The sequence below is a fragment of the Oncorhynchus tshawytscha genome, linkage group LG29, assembly GCF_018296145.1.
Source record: "Oncorhynchus tshawytscha isolate Ot180627B linkage group LG29, Otsh_v2.0, whole genome shotgun sequence".
Taxonomy (NCBI): domain Eukaryota; kingdom Metazoa; phylum Chordata; class Actinopteri; order Salmoniformes; family Salmonidae; genus Oncorhynchus; species Oncorhynchus tshawytscha.
This window is the reverse complement of record NC_056457.1, coordinates 14,437,532-14,457,157: the sequence shown is the minus strand read 5'-3', so window position 1 is coordinate 14,457,157 and position 19,626 is coordinate 14,437,532. Positions and strand designations below refer to the sequence as shown.

Sequence of the window (19,626 nt, the reverse complement as noted above, 5' to 3'; positions counted from 1 at the left end):
CCCTATGAGCTATTTAACATGTCTGTCTGTTTCCATCTGAGAAGGAGATAATGTGAGACTGAAGCCTCAGGAAAGTATCATGTCATTACACCCCTTCTCCTGCTTTGACATGCCCACTGCCATTCCATCCATCCATCTCTCTCAATCCTCTCTGTTCTGGTCATCATCTCGTTCCCCTCCTCTGTCTCATCATCTCGTTCCTCTCCTCTGTCTATTCCACTCTAATCGAGTAAATTCCTTAAAGGGAGAGAGGGGTGGGAGGTGGGGTTGGTATGGGATAGGGGCAATGAATCTGTTTTGATATGAAATCTGACAGCTACTCCCCAATGATATGATATGAGAGGGCCCAGTGGCTATGGGCGAGGTAATGGTTTCTCCCCCTCGTCCCCCTGAGGTTGGCCTTGTGTAAATTACATCCAACTTGGCCTCCCACAATACCTTCTCCTTTTCACCACTATTTCCTGTGAGATATTCCCTCTCAATGAGACATGGGACATATTGGACTGTTTGTGTGAGTATGTGCCGCAATTTACAGTGTGCATACAGGATGTTAATCTGGACATTTTGATATGTGTCACCAACACAGAGGTCCCCAAGTTACTCAGAACTCAGCTGTGCACACTTCACATGTTGTCACATTACTGTCCGAGAGGTGAAAACTCAACTCAACACTCCAACCCTCCACATTAGGAAATCAGCGGATGCATTTTAAACAACCGCCCTGTATGGCCTCACTGAATATATACGCTCAGGAAGAAGAGGAACGAATAGCGAGGGTTGAAAGATGGCGACTAAAGATAGCGCCGGAGAACAAGGCTGACGTTTTACGTATTCCTAACCAATTGTGTTTTTTTCATTTGTTTCTTTGCGTTGTTTGCAACTTATTTTGTAACTTATTTTGTACATAATGTTGCTGCTACCGTCTCTTATGACCGAAAATAACTTCTGGACATCAGAACTGCGATACTCACCACGGACTGGCAGAATCCGTTAACGAGTTCGACATGAATGATATACTGCAGGCCCAGATCCCCGTCATTTGCGTGAAGAGAAGGTGGAGAAAAATGTGCTGGAGGGCGGACTGCCTTCGGAGAATTCATAGATGATCGAATAAACCCCCACTTCCTTCCATTCTGCAAGCAAACGTGCAATCTTTGGATAAAATCGATGACTTACGTGGAAGATTAAACTACCAACGGGACATTCAAAACTGTAATATCTTATGCTTCATGAACGACCACAGCTGATCGACGACATTATCAACATACAGCTGGCTGGTTATAAGCTGTATCGGCAGGATAGAACAGCAGTGTCTGGTAACACAAGAAGTGGCGGACTATGTATTTTTGTAAATAACAACTGGTGCATGATATCTAAGGAAGTCTCAAGGTTTTGCACGCCCGAGGTAGAGTATCTCATGATAAGCTATAGACCCCACTATCTACCTAGAGAATTTTTCTGTATTTTTAGTAGCTGTCTACATATCACCACAGACTGATGCTGGACTGAAACCGCATTGAATGAGCTGTATTCCGCCATAAGCAAACAAGAAAATGCTCACCCAGAGGCGGCGCTCCTAGTAGCCAGGGACTTTAACTTCCGGCGCCGACAGAGATGGCCGCCTCGCTTCGCGTTCCTAGGAAACTATGCAGTTTTTTGTTTTTTTACGTGTTATTTCTTACATTAGTACCCCAGGTCATCTTAGGTTTACACAGTCTTAGACATACAGTCGAGAAGAACTACTGAATATAAGATCAGCGTCAACTCACCATCAGTACGACCAAGAATATGTTTTTCGCGACGCGGATTCTGTGTTCTGCCTTACAAACAGGACAACGGAGTGGATTCCATGCAGCGACCCAAAAAAACGACTCCAAAAAAGAGGGAAACGAGGCGGTCTTCTGGTCAGACTCCGGAGACGGGCACACCGTGCACCACTCCCTAGCATTCTTCTTGCCAATGTCCAGTCTCTTGACAACAAGGTTGATGAAATCCGAGCAAGGGTAGCATTCCAGAGGGACATCAGAGACTGTAACGTTCTTTCCTTCACGGAAACATGGCTCACTGGAGAGACGCTATCCGAGGCGATGCAGCCAGCGGGTTTCTCCACGCATCGCGCCAACAGAAACAAACATCTTTCTGGTAAGAAGAGGGGCGGGGGCGTATGCCTTATGGCTAACGTGACATGGTGTGATGAAAGAAACATACAGGAACTCAAATCCTTCTGTTCACCTGATTTAGAATTCCTCACAATCAAATGTAGACCGCATTATCTACCAAGAGAATTCTCTTTGATTATAATCACAGCCGTATATATCCCCCCCCAAGCAGACACATCGATGGCTCTGAACAAACTTTATTTAACTCTCTGCAAACTGGAAACCATATATCTGGAGGCTGCATTCATTGTAGCTGGGGATTTTAACAATGCTAATCTGAAAACAAGACTCCCTAAATTTTATCAGCATATCGATTGCGCAACCAGGGGTGGAAAGACCTTGGATCATTGTTACTCTAACTTCCGCGACGCATATAAGGCCCTGCCCCGCCCTCCTTTCGGAAAAGCTGACCACGACTCCATTTTGTTGATCCCTGCCTACAGACAGAAACTAAAACAAGAGGCTCCCACGCTGAGGTCTGTCCAACGCTGGTCTGACCAAGCTGACTCCACACTCCAAGACTGCTTCCATCACGTGGACTGGGAGATGTTTCGTATTGCGTCAGATAACAATATTGACGAATACGCTGATTCGGTGTGCGAGTTCATTAGAACGTGCGTTGAAGATGTCGTTCCCATAGCAACAATTAAAACATGACAGTAGTTTTGGAATTGTTAGTTAGATTACTTGTACTGTATCTTGCCTATGCTGCTCTGTACCATCACTCATTCATATATCCTTATGTACATATTCTTTATCCCCTTACACTGTGTATAAGACAGTAGTTTTGGAATTGTTAGTTAGATTACGTGAAGAAACCAGAAACCGTGGATTGATGGCAGCATTCGCGTGAAACTGAAAGCGCGAACCACTGCTTTTAATCAGGGCAAGGTGTCTGGTAACATGACCGAATACAAACAGTGCAGCTATTCCCTCCGCAAGGCTATCAAACAAGCTAAGCGTCAGTACAGAGACAAAGTAGAATCTCAATTCAACGGCTCAGACACAAGAGGCATGTGGCAGGGTCAACAGTCAATTACGGGCCACGCACGCCTCCAACTCAATCATCAAGTTTGCGGACGACACAACAGTGGTAGGCTTGATTACCAACAACGACGAGACGGCCTACAGGGAGGAGGTGAGGGCCCTCGGAGTGTGGTGTCAGGAAAATAACCTCACACTCAACGTCAACAAAACTAAGGAGATGATTGTGGACTTCAGGAAACAGCAGAGGGAACACCCCCCTATCCACATCGATGGAACAGTAGTGGAGAGGGTAGCAAGTTTTAAGTTCCTCGGCATACACATCACAGACAAACTGAATTGGTCCACTCACACAGACAGCATCGTGAAGAAGGCGCAGCAGCGCCTCTTCAACCTCAGGAGGCTGAAGAAATTCGGCTTCTCACCAAAAGCACTCACAAACTTCTACAGATGCACAATCGAGAGCATCCTGGCGGGCTGTATCACCGCCTGGTACGGCAACTGCTCCGCCCTCAACCGTAAGGCTATCCAGAGGGTAGTGAGGTCTGCACAACGCATCACCGGGGCAAAATACCTGCCCTCCAGGACACCTACACCACCCGATGTTACAGGAAGGCCATAAAGATCATCAAGGACATCAACCACCCGAGCCACTGCCTGTTCACCCCGCTATCATCCAGAAGGCGAGGTCAGTACAGGTGCATCAAAGCTGGGACCGAGAGACTGAAAAACAGCTTCTATCTCAAGGCCATCAGACTGTTAAACAGCCACCACTAACATTGAGTGGCTGCTGCCAACACACTGACACTGACACTGACTCAACTCCAGCCACTTTAATAATGGGAATTGATGGGAAATGATGTAAATATATCACTAGCCACTTTAAACAATGCCACCTTATATAATGTTACTTACCCTACATTATTCATCTCATATGCATACGTATATACTGTACTCTATATCATCGACTGCATCCTTATGTAATACATGTATCACTAGCCACTTTAACTATGCCACCTTGTTTACATACTCATCTCATATGTATATACTGTACTCGATACCATCTACTGTATCTTGCCTATGCTGCTCTGTACCATCACTCATTCATATATCCTTATGTACATATTCTTTATCCCCTTACACTGTGTATAAGACAGTAGTTTTGGAATTGTTAGTTAGATTACTTGTTGGTTATTACTGCACTGTCGGAACTAGAAGCACAAGCATTTCGCTACACTCGCATTAACATCTGCTAACCATGTGTATGTGACAAATAAAATTGGATTTGATTTGATTTAATGCAGGGAAACTTATATCCGTTTTACCAAATTTCTATCAGCATGTTAAATGTGCAACCAAAGGGAAAAAACTCTGGACCACCTTTACTCCACACACAGATACACATACAAAGCTCTCCCTCACCCTCCATTTGGCAAATCTGACCATAAATCTATCCTCCTAATTCCTGCTTACAAGCAAAAATAAAAGCAGGAAGCTCCAGTGACGTGATCAATAGAAAGTGGTCAGATGAAGCAGATGCTAAGCTACAGGACTGTTTTGCTAGCACAGACTGGAATATGTTCCAGGATTTCTCCGATGGCATTGAGGAATACACCACATCAGTCATTGGCTTCATCAATAAGTGCATCGATAACATCATCCCCACAGTGACAGTATGTACATACCACAACCAGAAGCCATGGATTACAGGCAACATCCATACTGAGCTAAAGGCTAGAGTTGCCACTTTCAAGGAGCGGGAATCTAACCCGGAGGAATCCCGTTATGCCCTCCGATGAACCACCAAACTGGTAAACGTCAATACAGGACTAAGATCGTATCGTACTACATCAGCACTAACACTCGTCGGATGTGGCAGGGCTTGCAAACCATTACAGACTACAAAGGGAAGCACAGAACTGCCCAGTGACACGAGCCTACCAGACAAGCTACACTACTTCTATGCTTGCTTCGAGACAAAAAAACACTAAAACATGCAATGAGAGCACCAGCTGTTCCGGAAGACTGTGTGATCACGCTCTCCGCAGCCGATGTGAGTAAGACCTTTAAACAGGTCAACATTCACAAGGCTGCAGGACCAGACGGATTGCCAGGACGTGTGCTGCAAGCATGTGCTGACCAACTTTCAAGTGTCTTCACTGACATTTTCAACCTCTCCCTGTCCGAGTCTGTAATACCAACGTGTTTTAAGCAGAGCACCATAGTCCCTGTGCCCAAGAACACTAAGGAAACCTGCCTAAATGACTACCGACCCGTAGGACTCACGTCTGTAGCAATGAAGTGCTTTGAAAGGCTGGTCATGGCTCACATCAACACCTTTATCCCACAAAACATAGACCCACTCCAATGTGCATACCGCCCCAACAGATCCACAACTCCAACATCATCATTAAGTTTGCCGATGACACAATGATGGTAGTTCTGATCACAGACACCAACGAGACAGCCTATAGGGAGGAGATCAGAGACCTGGCCGTGTGGTGCCAGGACAACAACTTCTTCTTCAATATGATCAAGACAAAGGAGATGATTGTGGACTACAGGAAAAAGAGGACAGAGCACGCCCCCATTCTCATCAACGGGGCTGTGGTGGAGCAGGTTGAGAGCTTCAAGTTCCTTGGTATCCACATCACCAACAAACTAACATGGTCCAAGCACATCAAGACAGTCAAGAAGAGGGCAAAACCTATTCCCCCTCAGGAGGACAAAACCTATTCCCCCTCAGGAGACTGAAAAGATTTGGCATAGGTCCTCATATCCTCAAAAGGTTCTACAGCTGCACCATCGAGAGCATCCTGAGCCCCAAGTCACTGCCTGGTATGGCAACTGCTCGGCCTCTGACCGCAAAGCACTACAGAGGGTAGTGTGTACTGCCCAGTACATCACTGGGGCCAAGCTTCCTGCCATCCAGGACCTCTATACCAGGCAGTGTCAGAGGAAGGCCAACCACCCTAGTCATAGACGTACGGCAAGCGGTTCTTATCATCTTTGCATAGTCACTTTAGTAACTCTACCTACATGTACATAGTACCTCAACTATCCGGTGCCTCCGCACATTGACTCTGTACCGGTACCCCCCTGTATATAGTCTCACAATTGTTATTTTACTGCTGCGCATTAATTACTTGTTACTTTTATTTCTTATTCTTATCCATATTTTTTTTAAAACTGCATTGTTGGTTAGGGGCTCGTAAGTAAGTATTTCATTGTAAGGTCTACCACACCTGTTGTATTCAACGCATGTGACTAATACAATTTGATTTGATTTTGATTTGATTTGACTGATTTGATTTGATTTGGTCGACCTAAGTCAATGTACTGTGTTTGTCCAACCCTCTTTCATGCTCTTCCATCTATGTTCAATCTCACTCTCTTAAGTTCCTCTTTCTCTGTAAACACACCAAGCACCACAAGAGCATTAAGTTTATCTACCCCCTAACGTTCTACTCAGAGAGCATCTGTGGGTTTTGGATGAGCCCTACGCCTCAGCACTTTTGCAGGGAAGCAGGGAAGCAGGGAGGCACACGATCTGGTGGTGGGGGTGGGTGGGGGGGCTCCAAAACACGCCACTTCACCCTCCACCCACAACAGATCCACTTAAGGCAGATTGAAAGTGTCGGAGCAGCTGGGATAGGAAGCAGGAAGGGGGCAGGCGATGCCAGGCGGGCTGTGTTTCATGGCCTGACAGGTCAGGATGCATTATCCCTCAGACATACTGTTTCTCATTAGCCCCCTGATGTGCTGTGACGCTATGTCTGTCTGCCCTGCACTGCATGGGGACTGGGGAAGGCCTGAGATGGAGGAGGAGAGGAGAGACGCAAGCAGACAGGTGGAGGAGGAGAAGGAGGGAGAGGTGGAGTGTGTGTGTGTGTATGAGCGAGAGAGAGAGAGAGAGAGAGAGAGAGAGAGAGAGAGAGAGAGAGAGAGAGAGAGAGAGGGAGAGAGAGAGGGAGAGAGGGAGAGAGAGTATGCATGCATGAGTGTGTGTACATGTTTGTGGGTGTATGTGTGTGAAGCAACAGGAAGGCAGCAGAGTAAAAGCCCAGAGTCTCTGATGGGGTACCCAGGCGGGGGGAGAGGGAAAGACGGGGGGTCTCAGTGGCAGCCTGCGCTAGCACACACACAGATGGGCTGGGCGAGGGAGCAGCACAAAACACTGTGGGGGAGGAGAAGACAGGAAACGAAAGAAAGAGAGATGGAGCTACCAACAGTGAATAAAGGGAGGAGAGAATTGTGAGTGAGTGAATGAGTGAGCGAGGTTGTCCCACGATGGACAGCTCCCACAAATGATTCTATCTGAATATATCCCCCCTTGATTGAGAAACTTGGTGGCATTTTGAAAATGATGAGAAATAGCAATCTAAACTGTCACTTTACTCCAATCTCAAGCTTTCGAGCCACCTGAATAAGAGAAAAATACATAGCCGGAAAGCTAATGCACAGATCACATGGAGAATCACAAGTTATGTGTCTGTTCCCTCCTTTGTCATCTCCACACAGCCAAACAGAAATAGCCAGCATTGGCACTCCCGTAATTTCCTTTCTCTCCTTTTTTCCACTCGCTCCCTGTCTCTCCTCCTGCCTTATTCTGGGCAGGGACTGAAGTTATTGCATGTGACACACTGAGGAGAAGGGGGGAAAGGGGGGGAATTGCATTAAGAACGGAATGCCAAGAGAGCGCTGGGATGAGATGCATCTCTTTGCTCCTTAATAACACTGGAATTATTTCAAATAGAAGCAGCAGCAGCGGTGGAATATTTCTGAATCTATATTTAGATTGGGAGTGATGCGACTCGCCCTAGCAGGCAGGAAGGAAGGCTCATGTGAGATTCACAAAGGAGACATGCAAAGGGATCAGGCTGGAGATCAATATAGCGTGCTGCGTAGACAATGGACTCGAGCAGAAAGGAACCATTTTCATATAAAGGGACTGAAAGACAGCATATCAAAATGAGACAAGGAGGTCTTGTGGTGACTTGGATTTCAATACATAAAATATGGGTATAAATAATTTCCTCAGCCTTCCAATATGTTCAGTATTCAATTGGGATGGCTCATTTTGATAATGGAAGATGTTTGCCAAAATGGTGTTACATGAGATTTGTGGTCCATTCCATTTCAATGGAAACAAAAGACATGGAGCAATTTTTCAACCACAGTTTTCAATGAATTTGTTGTTGTAATTTCCATATTTTAATTTCCATCTGAGAAATGCCCACTTCCTGCTCGTTCACCAATCCTCCAACAGGACTGACGTTGTCCATCCAATCACAGACAACCCCAACCCCATCCAACCAACCCCTGCTTTCGCTCCCTATTTCATTGCAATTTCAAAGATGATTACTTTCCTTGTCACTGGCTAATTGCATTGATTAGCGAGCTGCTCTAAATCAGTTCACTTTAATTTACCCTTCGTGGCTATGCTAAGCCCATAGCTCGCTGCGATCACCACTAAATTGCAATCACCCAGAGGCCCGGGGCACCACTGACTAAGACATAACAATACATCTGCGTAAATCAATGTTATGTGGAGACGCCCTGAGGCTCGGTCATCTGTGGAAATAATCGGACGCTTCAAATAGAAACTCTGGTTATTTGGTTATTTTCATCTGCCTCTAAATTGTATCGTTTGCTCTTAATGATACTTAATCTAGTATAGTTGATCATTTCTATGAGTTTCTACAATTAGAATGGTATAACATCTGTTATGAGTGATGTAACACGTGTCAAATAAGGTTATAGACAGTTAATGTCAACCATCCTTATTGTGAAGAAATGTGTTAGCAAATGTAATGTAATTGAATAGGAGACTTGCTAAGGTCTGAATAGGTGCTGCACACATTTAACATGAGTGGCTGGTCAACAGATGGTATATTTCACAGGTTGCTGGGTTCATTGGGCAGATTAGCAGCATACAGCTAACAGGAGGTCAGAGGAGAGCCCCAGGATGTTTGTCTCCGCCAAACAAAGAAACACTGTTTAACTCTACTCTGTAGAAACCCTCCAAAACAAGGCACTGTGATTTATGAACGGTTTTCTATGACCTGACCAAGTCAACATTCCATGGCAGCCTTCTTGCCACATTAGTCTTGTCATACAAAAAAAAGGTGTTTTTGTGTGTTGTTGAATTAATATATGGTCTGGATCAAAGGTTAAACTGAATGGCAACTTTTTGTCACATACTAACTTTGTCCTAAACTTTTAAATAATAAGGGCAGAGGCCAATCATACTATAGATAGTAAATAACCCCCCTCCTACACACACTCACACACGCACACACACACACACACACACACACACACACACACACACACACACACACACACACACACACACACACACACACACACACACACACACACACACACACACACACACACACACACACACAGTGACTCACCGGAAAGTAGAGGAGCAGTGCTCCAGTCAGGATGGCCTCCAATAGAACTACCCCAGAGGCTCTGATACTCTGGAACACAGGAGACAGAAACAACATTTAATAAAGGTTTCATTTGAATAATGCTAAAACTCTACATATTAGTAAGAGCCAAGACGACCTGAATGAAGCCTACTTTCATAGCTACTTTATTGAGGACAAATGTACTCACTATGACTGTGATATGTGGTTGTCTCACCTAGCTACTGTACCTTAAGGTGAATGGGCTTATTTTAAGTCGCTCAATAAGAGTGTCTGCTAAATGACTAAAATGTCAATGTACTAGTGCATCCGTAAACAAACTAAATAAATAACAGCTGTATCCTAAGCCTGATCAAAACTCATCAAATAAATATTTGCCCCACAGAACTAGAACATTCTACGTTTTCCTATGGTTTTCCATTTCATGGATATTTCCAGGCTCCTCTTACAGTACATCAGACATTCAGCCATGCATTCTTTTACAGTAAACGGTGCTTGAGGATGCTTTCAAGGGGCAATGGACAGCTGTGCCATTGGTTTGCAAACATACAGTATAAGTGCCTATACACAGCTTACTGCTCTTGAACCTTGAGCAAATGATAGTGGTGCTACCACGCATAGAGTGGCAACAGAAGTAAAGTCCCTTTTGGAGGATAAATGATGATTACATACAGGGACATTCAATATGACATACCTCCAAATTCTAGAAGTTGTATTCGTGAGAAAAGGCATTGTTGGTCTCAACCCTATTAGAGCAAACTCATCCCAAGGTGTGTGTGATCCAGTAAGGAGATGTTCTCCTGTCAGTGAATCTGTCAACCTACATCCTAATCCAGAGATTTCTCACGCTCAAGACAAAGTCCTAAATGAAGCCAATTAATTGACAGAACCCAACTGAGGGCTTAGGTGTTGTGCTCCAATCCAGAAAGCTAATGCGATTATAGAGCCAAAAGTTCCACAGCCGAAAGTTCACCAGGCTATGAATAAGGAACTGGTTCAGGACTACACGGCTCTACTATATAAAGTAAATGTCATGTTGTAGAAGTAGAACAGCGAAGTTGCCTTTAATACTGTCAAATCTAAGTAATGGCCTTGCCATATTTTTCCAGTATCAAATCAAATCAAATGTTATTCGTCACACGCGCCGAATACAACAGGTATTACAGTGAATACCTACTTACAGTGAAATGCCTACTTACGAGCCCCTAACGAACAACACATTTTTTTTAAATATATGGATAAGAATAAGAAATAAAAGTAGCAAGTAAAGCAGCAGCAGTAAAACAATAATAGCGAGACTATATACAGGGGGGTACCGGTACAGAGTCAACGTGCGGGGGCACCGAATAGTTGAGGTAATATATACATGTAGGTAGAGTTATTAAAATGACTATGCATAGACGATAACAGCAGAGAGTAGCAGCTGTGTAAAAGAGGGGGGGGGGGCAATCCAAATAGTCTGGGAGGCCATTTGATTAGATGTTCAGGAGTCTTATGGCTTGGGGGAAGAAGCTGTTTAGAAGCTTCTTGGACTTGGAGCTCCGGGACCGTTTGCCGTGCGGTAGCAGAGAGAACAGTCTATGAGTAGGGTGGCTGGAGTCTTTGACAATTTTTAGGGCCTTCCTCTGACACCACCTGGTATAGAGATCCTGGATGGCAGGAAGCTTGGCCCCAGTGATGTACTGGGCCATTTGCACTACACTCTGTAGTGCCTTGCAGTCGGAGGCTGAGCAGTTGCCATACCAGGCAGTGATGCAACCAGTCAGGATGCTCTTGATGGTGCAGCTGTAGAACCTTTTGAGGATCTGAGGACCCATGCCAAATCTTTTCAGTCTCCTGAGGCGGAATAGGTTTTGTCGTGCCCTCTTCACGACTGTCTTGGTGTGTTTGGACCATGTTAGTTTGTTAGTGACATGGTGGAGCTCTCAACCTGCTCCACCACAGCCCCGTCGATGAGAATGGAGGCGTGCTCTGTCCTCTTTTTCCTGTAGTCCACAACCATCTCCTTTGTCTTGATCACGTTGAGGGAGAGGTTGTTGTCCTGGCACCACACGGCCAGGTCTCTGACCTCCTTCCTATAGGCTGTCTCGTTGTTGTCTGTGATCAGAACTACCAACATTGTGTCATCGGCAAACTTACTGATGATGTTGGAGTTGTGCCTGGCCGTCATGAGTGAACAGGGAGTACAGGAGGGGACTGAGCACACACCCCTGAGGAGCCCCTATGTTGAGGATGAGGTTGTTACCTACCCTTATCAACTGGGGACGGCCCGTAGGAAGTCCAGGATCCAGTAGAGGGAGGTGTTTAGTCCCAGGGTCCTTAGCTTATTGATGTGCTTTGAGGACACTATGATGTTGAATGTGGAGCTGTAGTCAATGAATAGCATTCTCACATAGGTGTTCCTTTTGTCCAGGTGAGAAAGGGCAGTGTGGAGTGCAATAGAGATCTGTTGGGGCGGTATGCGGTATGCAAATTGAAGTGGGTCTAGGGTTTCTGGGATAATGGTGTTGTTGTGAGCCATGACCAGCCTTTTGAAGCACTTCATTGCTACTGAAGTGTGTGCTACGGGTCGGTAGTTGTATAGGCAGGTTATTTTAGTGTTCTTGGGCACAGGCACTATGGTGGCCTGCTTAAAATATGTTGGTATTACAGACTCGGACAGGGAGAGGTTGAAAATGTCAGTGAAGACACTTGCCAGTTGGTCATCGCATGCTCGCAGTACACGTCCTGGTAATCTGTCTGGCCCTGCGGGCTTGTGGATGTTGACCTGTTTAAAGGTCTTACTCACATCGGCTGCGGAGAGCGTGATCACACAGTCTTCCAGAACAGCTGGTGCTCTCATGCATGTTTCAGTGTTATTTGCCTCGAAGCGATCATAGAAGTAGTTTAGCTCGTCTGGTAGGCTTGTGTCACTGGGAAGCTCTCGACAGTGATTCCCTTTGTAGTCTGTAATGGTTTGCAAGCCCTGCCACATCCAACAAGCGTCAGAGTCGGTGTAGTACAATTCGATCTTAGTCCTTTATTGATGTTTTGCATGTTTGATGGTTCGTTGGAGGGCATAGCGGGATTTCTTAAAAGCTTCCGGGTTAGAGTCCCGCTCCTTGAAAGCGGCAGCTCTAGCCTTTAGCTCAGTGCGGATGTTGCCTGTAATCCATGGCTTCTGGTTGTGGTATGTACATACGGTCACTGTGGGGATGACGTCATCGATGCACTTATTGATGAAGCCAATGACTGATGTGGTATACTCCTCAATGCCATTGGAGGAATCCCTGAACATATTTCAGTCTGTGCTAGCAAAACAGTCCTGTAGCTTAGCATCTGCTTCATCTGACCACTTTTTTATTCATCTAGTCACTGGTGCTTCCTGCTTTAATTTTTGCTTGTAAGCAGGAATCAGGAGGATAGGTTTATGGTCAGATTTGCCAAATGGAGGGCGAGGGAGAGCTTTGTATGTGTATCTGTGTGTGGAGTAAAGGTGGTCCAGAGTTTTTTCCCTCTGGTTGCACATTTAACTTGATAGAAATTTTGCAAAACAGATTTAAGTTGCCCTGCATTAAAGTCCCAGGCTACTAGGAGAGCCACCTCTGTGTGAGCATTTTCTTGTTTGCTTATGGCGGAATACAGCTCATTCAAAGCTGTAAAAGCCATAGCTGCTAAAGCCATAGCTTAATGCCAGCCTCTGACTGTGGTGGTATGTAGACAGCTACGAAAAATACAGATGAAAACTCTCTACCCTAGGTAGTGTGGTCTACAGTACACACATTCTTGAGGATTCCATATCCATGGCAAGGAGGTTTCTTAAAGTTTTTACTTGTATCAAAGAATATCACTGTACCCAAGATTATTTTGTCTCAGAGATGTTATTATTTTACTGTAAGAAGCCTGGGGGATTTGGAGAGTGTGTGGGCATTGGAGAAGCTAGGCAGATCTATTTATAAGCCTATAGCATCGAGGACAGCCATGGAGAAACTGAATCTTGTGAAGAGAAATCAGATCCCTCCACGTACCAACTCAGTGGCCTTGTGGTTAGAGTGTCTGCCCTGAGATTGAACGGTTTGGAGTTCGATCCCTAGTCAAGTCATACCAAAGACTCTAAAAATGGGTCATAATGCCCTGCTTGGCACTCAGCGTTAAGGAGATGGATCGGCCCAACGAAAGTCTAGCATCCTGTCCAGGGGGTGTACTTGTACAAGCTGCCTCATGCAAAAAAAAAAGTCTAAGAGTGAGACATTTGGTTGGCAAGGGGTGAACACTGATCTTAGTGCCACGAATGTCTTGGAAAACTCACTCCAGTTCAGTTGAAACTAAAGATACAACTTTTGAACTGGTGCAAATGCCAACTAAATTTGTCAATCGGCATTAAAGCTTAGAGTTGGATTCTGCCATCAATAACCTTAATTCTGCCATCAGTGTGCCAAACTGTACCAGATTGTGTGTGCCCAATGAATCATGTATAATCAGATAGAGTCAATTATTATTTGTGCAGCTCTGAACTGTCAGAAGAGGTATCCCCATGAATAATACACTCGTTGAACGTTCCTGAGCTACCCATGGCCATATGGTCAAAACACATCCAATCTATACAGTAAAATATACAGCAAATATCATTCTGTTCAAAAAGTACAGCACAGTGTGTGTCCCTGTTCTCATTCAGGTTCAAGAACAAAAAAAGGAAAGGATAAGATAGACCCAGTCATCCATTAATGAATAAAACAATGTAGGCTAATAGGATGGAATAACATGTATCAAGTCATCCATTAATTAATACATCAACATAGATGATGAATTAGGATGGAAAATAACATGAATAACATGTATTAAGTCATGAACTATATATCAATATATCATAAATCAATGTAATAGATGATGAATAGTGATTATGATCAATGTAGATGGGGGATGGATGACGGCTGAATAGTGCCTCACCTTGTTCCTGCGGAAGTGGTAGATGATCACCATGCTGACGAAGTCCACCAGCATACACAGGACCTGGAAGGAGAGCACGGCCATGCGCAGGGCGCTGTCGCTTCGAGCAACACAGGGCGTGTCATCCTTGCAGTAGGCACAGCCCTCCTGACAGGGCAGGCAGTCGCTGGACGACCCCTCGGCCAGGTTAGGACCCCTGTTTGAAGCTTTTCCCTTTCTGCCCCAACCTGTAACAGAAAGATTTCTTAAAGATTTTTTACCTGGGTCATAAAAACAATTTCCAATAAAATGGCACTTTAACACTCAACTAAATTAGGTACTTTGTAGTACTTTATGGTAGCTTTATTTGGTAAATTACTTAGTGCTATTCTTCTGCTCCTTTGTAGCAATTAGAGGGAGCCAGGCTCCTCATGTCAACGTAACCTTTCACCCTGTTCAAGTGGCTCTCCTTAAACGTGTTAAACATAGGCCCTTCTCTCTGATTATGGCTGCTCCTCCTGTGGTTTCCTGTAGGTCTCTACGTGGGTGTTCGAACACCATCTGTGCCAGGCCTCTATATCTCTAATATCTTCTCTGGCTTCGGCATCATCACCATCATCATCATCATTATCATCATATCATCTCACCTCCATTTATTGGAATTTCACAGCTATTTTTTAAGATAAGACCCAGCATGTGCAGAAATTGCACCCTATTCTACATTGTGCACTACTTTTGACCAGATCCCGGGCCCTGGTCTAAAGTAGTGCACTCTAAAGGAATAGGGTGCCATTGATTAACTTCCACATCTTCGATCATTGATGACATCATTTTCAGTATGTAAAAAGGGATTTATGTTGTGTACCATTGTATATAACAAGGAGGGGTGGCATACTGTTTGTTGTAATAGAGTGTTTCTGTCAGCAGTACATACACCTACACCTGACATTGCTAAAGCCATAGCTAAGTAACGGACACTTTAAACGTCGCTGAATGTTTGATTGGCTGAATGGATGAGGGCATAGAAGCACATCTTGTTTAAAATGTTGAATTCAAATTGAGTCTGAATGACTCACTCGGCTCTTGTGTTAAAGGTCCAATGCAGCCGTTTTTATCTCAATATCAAATCATTTCTGGGTAAAAATGAAATACCTTGCTGAGACTGTTTTCAATTATAATGGTCAAAAATAAACAAAAATAGCTTCTTAGCAAAGAGCAATTTCTCAAGAAAGAATATTGCTAGGACTATCTGGGAGTTGTCTGAGTGAGAAGGGGAACACTGAAAACTTGCTGTTATTGGCAGATAGGTTTGGAACTCTCTTTCTTATTGGTCTAATAATGATGTCCCCAGGCAGGCCTAAACTCCATCTGAACCAAAATATGAAGAAATTTGAGGGGGTTTTCAAACAGCATTTACACTAAAAAGGCATTATCATAATTTTCACAATTAGTATTATTATTATAGTATTAAAATATGATTCCAACCTCATAGTATGGAAATATATATATAAAACACAGGAAATCAAGTTTTTGACTGCACTGGGCCTTTAAGTAAACAGCCTTTTTAAAATGATGACAGTATCCTCTGTAAAAACAAAAATAGGTGCAGTGAAATGTGTTATTTTACAGGGTCAGCCATAGCAGTACGGTGCTGGCTCAGGTCTTCGAATCAGCAACCTTTCGGTTAATGACCCAACGCTCTAAACGCTAGACTACCTGCCACCCTATGATAGAGTGAAAGCCTGGAGGATGAAACCTAAGCTCTCTCTGGTGTCTGTACTGCACCTAAACATCAAAGCATACGTGTGAACATGAAAAGTCAACACAGTTTCCCTGGTTCAACGATTGGCATACCAGGATTCCGCAGAGAATACTCATGGCTAAAGCACAGAGAAATGTGCAAGGCTCACATTATTTCTAAATGGACAAATTCAGGGGACATGAGAAAGGCTGGTGGGCTCAGATAATTGTCTCAAGAGGGGTGTCGATGGAGAGAGTGAGAAATCCTTTAGTGATTCCAGTTTGGCAGCGATATTGGGTAAAAATCCAACCAGTTCTACCATTTACTGGGACTTTGCTCTTAACCAAAGACTATTTTAGAACTCTATGACTCTGCACATCCTTGATCTTCTGAAAATACCTACTTATCTCCCATTGGTTTGATGGTATGACTCATAGCTGTTTCTCATTTGGCTCATTGCTTCTCCTGTTGACTCAGTTTCTCACAGTCTGAATGCTTCTCCTGTTGACTCAGTTTCTCACAGTCTGAAAGCGAGCCTAACTTCATTGGAAGCTAAAGCTATAGAAATGTAAGGAATCGAAAAGGAAAGGTGAACAGTGGCGGTTTCCTCTACAAAGAGTGTTGAGGATGGAGAATGTTCACTTTGAGATTAAGACAACAGTTGTTATTGGCCCGGTGGTGGGCAAGATTGCTGAAGAACGTGCCTCTGTTTGCTCTAATCATATTACCCCCCCACACACACACACACACACACACGCCTATGCCCATAAACGCACATCTACGTACACACACACAGACACATCTACCCCTCTCTGAATGAGAGAGAGCTTAACTTCGTGGTGGGAGCTCTTTCTGTGCTGTCATATGCAAAAAGGGACGAGTGTGGGTAAGGATGGAGGGATGAAGAGAGGGCGGGAGGGATGGCGGGGGGGACTGATGCAGACACAGAGAGACATGCAGAGGTCCGGGTGGGATGAGAGGAGACTGAGGGAGAGAGTTGGGAGGAGAACACAGGAGTGTGAGCGGGCTTCAAGCCCGACCAACCGAATACCACAGGGGCTTCATGTCTGCAAGGGCCTATTCTAATTAACATACAAAGGAGGGAAGGAAGAAGGGTCACAAAATGACAATTCCACTGTATCTTGTTCCTTAAATAAAGGATTATAGAGGACCACATGGTGCCAACACCAGGCGAGGTTTAAGATAATGTCGTCATAACAACGGTAATGTCGCCGTAAACAACGGTAATGTCGTAAACAACGGTAATGTCGTCATAGCAAGGGTTATGCTAATGCTACTAACACTACTTAACATGTCGTGAGAGAGTGTTCAAAGGGTCAGACAGCTACATCTGCTAAATTCCTCTTCCCGATTAGGAGCCATCATATGCGACTGGAAGGAACAACATAAAGAAGAAGGACTGGAATACATTTGCATGGTCAACACACCACCGACCTGCAGCTGCTACGAATGAGGATCCTATTTTGTCAAGAGTTTTTGAGGACCATGATTTGCTTTCAGTCCTCACCATGCTCCCATCCCAAGTAATGTCACACATCGCAGAGCATGTTTGCAACATGTTGGCAAATATCCGTAATGTTACTTACTTTTGAAGCCATTGACCGCCACTCTGTTGGGGTGGTAGAAGCCTGTCTTGCACTGGCATTTGTATTTGTCCAGCACAAACCCATGGCCTCGGATAGACATGCACTGTGGATAGAAAAAAGGACAATACAGTATTTGGCATCTACTGTAGGTACAGGTGTCAATATATGGATTTACGGTACAGTATATGTGTTCATCTTGAGAAGCAGTTGCTCTCAATGGTAATTCTATTTACATTTAAAAAAACATATGTCAAAGAATCGCACTCAATTCTCTCAGCAATTAACCAATGAAAACACTTACAACAGTGAGCACAAACCTCCAAAGCCTCGTCTTAATCAATGAACATAATGGGAAAGCCAGTGAAATGTTCCATATTAAATTAGGCTGTTTCATTTGATTGAGCTGATAGGAAACAGAGAGAGGCCTGTTAGAGAGAGCTCCAGAGGAGCGTCAAGGGGCATCCTTGGCAGACTTTTCGCCGCATTTGCCAAATTACAAGATGTAATTAATATCTAAATTAAGAACAGGCGTATTTGCAAGGATTAAAAGAGAACTATTAATTCTATGTCTCGGGGGACCTGATTCCATCTTCCATTCCGCTTCTAAAACATCTGGGTCACAGTGAGACAAAATTGTATTTTCTTTTAAGAGTACCGTCTGATTTTTAAACTGAAACAAGATTTTATTTTCTCAGCCCAGATTATTAATATAACTTCAGTTGAGAATCCCAGGATAACAACAGGGACTCAGACTAAGTATTGGACTCCACCAGACACTTAACATGATGTGAAGTGTTGAAGTGTTGGTGACCTGTAGTTCAAGACCAATGGCAGTGGCACCGTCTACTCTAAATGAAGCAGCGGCTATTGTGACTGGACTTTGCATTAAGAGGTCGCTATTTCTGTCTGTCCCTCAAGGAGCTCTGAGCCGGGGCCATCTGCATTTACAAATCTGAAAACAGTCAACCAGGCCCTCAGACAAATCCTTTGAGACTCTCCTTCCCGACCATCTGCAATCGCAAGGTAATTACAGAGTTACCGCTCAATAGACACTCTTCTCAGACAAAGCACTGATGTCACCAAGCCACCTAAATCAGCTCTACACAGTTTTTTTAAACAGAAGTATTCAGCAGTATGGTGGCATAGTGGTCCTTGATTCAAGCCCTGCCCGAGATACAGTGCCTTGCGAAAGTATTCGGCCCCCTTGAACTTTGCGACTTTTTGCCACATTTCAGGCTTCAAACATAAAGATATAAAACTGTATTTTTTTGTGAAGAATCAACAACAAGTGGGACACAATCATGAAGTGGAACAACATTTATTGGATATTTCAAACTTTTTTAACAAATCAAAAACTGAAAAATTGTGCGTGCAAAATTATTCAGCCCCCTTAAGTTAATACTTTGTAGCGCCACGTTTTGCTGCGATTACAGCTGTAAGTCGCTTGGGGTATGTCTCTATCAGTTTTGCACATCGAGAGACTGAAATTTTTTCCCATTCCTCCTTGCAAAACAGCTCGAGCTCAGTGAGGTTGGATGGAGAGCATTTGTGAACAGCAGTTTTCAGTTCTTTCCACAGATTCTCGATTGGATTCAGGTCTGGACTTTGACTTGGCCATTCTAACACCTGGATATGTTTATTTTTGAACCATTCCATTGTAGATTTTGCTTTATGTTTTGGATCATTGTCTTGTTGGAAGACAAATCTCCGTCCCAGTCTCAGGTCTTTTGCAGACTCCATCAGGTTTTCTTCCAGAATGGTCCTGTATTTGGCTCCATCCATCTTCCCAT

General features: G+C 44.2%; 1 protein-coding gene across 1 annotated transcript in view; it reads right to left on the bottom strand.

The window, feature by feature from the left end:
* Positions 1–19,626, bottom strand: part of gpr158a (G protein-coupled receptor 158a) — a 110,844-nt gene that overhangs the window by 46,304 nt on the left and 44,914 nt on the right. The window contains exons 3-5 of the mRNA XM_024413419.1: positions 17,837–17,939; positions 14,510–14,736; positions 9,566–9,634 (exon numbers count right to left, since the gene is read on the bottom strand). Of these exons, the coding sequence (XP_024269187.1) occupies positions 9,566–9,634; positions 14,510–14,736; positions 17,837–17,939 (399 nt within the window). The remainder of the gene's footprint in view (positions 1–9,565; positions 9,635–14,509; positions 14,737–17,836; positions 17,940–19,626) is intronic.